We start from the raw sequence: 2,500 nt of genomic DNA, 5'->3' as shown, positions 1-2,500 counted from the left end.
AAACACACATTTACTGCTGATTACACCTGATTACCTGAGCAGAACACAAAGCAGAGCTTCCTGGCACTCGATTTAATTTCTCTCGTCTCTTTCTCTCTTTTGCTCTGAAAGGGTTGTTCATTAGTCCAAATCTATTCTCATCTAATGCAGACTGAATGCAGCTGCTCAGGACCTCAAATAAATAAATGAATGAAGTTTTAACAGCAGAGAAAAGGACAAGGGACACAAACAAGCACAGTGCTGCTGCCCCCTTCAGGACACAGAGTGTAACAGCAGCTTGGACTTCCTACCCTCGTGACACAATAAATCTTCACAATGAGCAGCTGTCATGTTACTGATATGAAGAGTCATGATCAGTGCAGAAATTCTGATAAATATCTGTAAAAATTAGATGATCACCTGAGGCTTTTCCATTCCTGATGGTATGTCCTGGTCTCTTCTGGCCTCCAGCTCAGAATCTGTGGAGAGATTTATAAATAAATAAGTGATTCCCAGAGTGTGTGAAGATAAAGGTCACATTCACAGCCTCCATCTTTGAGACTGATTTAGTATTAATGAGTTAAATACAGAACTGTGACTCAGGACCGAGCTGATGGATGAAGCTGACGTGGAGAGGAGAACGAGTGCACACTTTACTCATTTACAGGCCACGTGAGGTTCAGTGATGATTCACCATGACCATGAAGTCATAGCATGCAGCGTGACCCCAGCGTGACCTCTACACATGCTTCATTTTTCCCACCAAGACACAGGAGGTTTAGAGAGCAGGAACTTTTAGGATTATCTCACAGGAAAAAAGAAAAACAAAAGTGGAAAGAAGAGCGTAATTGCTTCATTCATCTGCTTCATCTTCTAGCTTGGAGCCAGTTCAGGATCTTTACCCTGCATTTTGTATTGAAACAGGAAATCAGGGTGGGGCATATTGAGTGGCTCCGCCCCCCTCACAGTACAGGCAAAGCTTTTCAAGAAGGCGTGTTTTTCACCCCGAGTCCTTCAGTGATGTTCTGCCTGAACCAATCCAACACTTTGTCCCATCATTATGATGCCACGTCTACAAAAACCATCAGTATGATAGAGAAGTGCAGTAGATCAGAGCTGCATCACACACAGGATCTCATACAGTCAGAATGAACATCATCACTAAAGCAACAAACACAATGATCACAATTCAACACGTCTCCTTTCACTGGAGCCACGACTGCACCTCCTCATACATCATCTCCAGCAGAAGCATAAAGATGATCAAATCAGTTTCTTCTCCTCTGTCAGTCATTGTGGAATGAAAAAAACAGCTCTTAAATCCACATGAACAAATTTGAGATTTTGCTACGGATGCGGTCTGTGAGCTCTGACTAGTGACACATCGCAATCTGATTGGCTAAAAGAAGCAGCCTTCAATCAGCATAGGGTTTACACTAAAAAAGCCGCAGTGTTGATTCTGAAGGCCTCAAGTCAGACAGATTCCTTTAACCCCAGCAAGACAATCTGATCAATCAAATCTGAAAACTGACGAATAAAAACTCTTAACCAGAACAAACACCTGAGAGAAACGTTATGAAGACACAGTCTCAGTGTTCAAGTCGAGGCTGAACACATATTTATTTAGTGGAGTCTTTAGTCAGTAGGTGTTTGTGAGGTAAAGGAGCAGATCTGGAGGGATCATGGATATGGAGTGTTTGGTAAACTGGGATATTTGGATGCTGTCGTCTCCTCACTCTCACACGTTCACTCAGGTTTGTTGATGGTGGTGTGGTGGGTCGTCTCTTATCCCAGAGATCCTCATGTCTGTGTTTCCTTCTGCTTCTCCCTTTTAGTTCTGCTGCCAGAGTGAATCTTACCAGAGTCCAAACTGCACAGTGACTTAACTTTCATACAACAATCAGGAGACTTAATAATCCATATCCTTCTCTTCCTGTCACCCCTCTTTTCTCTCTCTCTCTCTCTCTCTCTCTCTCTCACCCTCTCTCTCTCTCTCTCTCTCTCTCTCTCTCTCTCACCCCTGTTCTCTCTCTCTCTCTCTCTCCCACTGTCACCCCTCTTCTCTCTCTCTCTCTCTCTCTCTCTGTGCAGCTGGTGATGTTTCTCGTCAACACCTTAGGGTTCCATGAAATTCTGGAGTAAGATCAGGAGCTTTGAGGATTTGGACTGTAGTTAATATCTACAGTCTGCTACACTGACTCAGGACTACAGTTTGCTCTGATCTCCATCACTGCACCTCAACATCGTTTATCTGTAATAAATGGACATTCAGTGGCACCCAGATGAGGATGAGGTTCCCTCTTAAAACTGGTTCCTCTCAAGGTTTCTTCATTCTGCATCTCAGGGAGTTTTTTCTTCACCACAGACTCCACCGACTTGTTCATCAGGGACAAACTTACACTTATGAAGAACATCTTCATTTTTATCTCCACATTATCTGTGTAAAGCTGCTCTGAGACGATTTTCAGTGTTAAATAAATATATAAATATATAATAAATATACAACTAAACATAAATTAAA

The 2,500-nt window shown here is 42.6% G+C and overlaps 1 protein-coding gene across 3 annotated transcripts in view; it reads right to left on the bottom strand.

Moving 5' to 3' along the window:
- The window catches only part of fndc3bb (fibronectin type III domain containing 3Bb), a 73,655-nt gene that overhangs the window by 29,969 nt on the left and 41,186 nt on the right, over window positions 1–2,500 (bottom strand). For all 3 annotated transcript variants that reach the window (XM_083529168.1, XM_083529167.1, XM_083529169.1), the window contains one exon: window positions 400–458. In XM_083529168.1, the coding sequence (XP_083385294.1) occupies window positions 400–458 (59 nt within the window). The remainder of the gene's footprint in view (window positions 1–399; window positions 459–2,500) is intronic.

This window comes from Silurus aristotelis (assembly GCF_946808225.1).
Source record: "Silurus aristotelis genome assembly, chromosome: 25".
Taxonomy (NCBI): domain Eukaryota; kingdom Metazoa; phylum Chordata; class Actinopteri; order Siluriformes; family Siluridae; genus Silurus; species Silurus aristotelis.
This window is presented reverse-complemented; position numbering and strand designations above follow the sequence as displayed.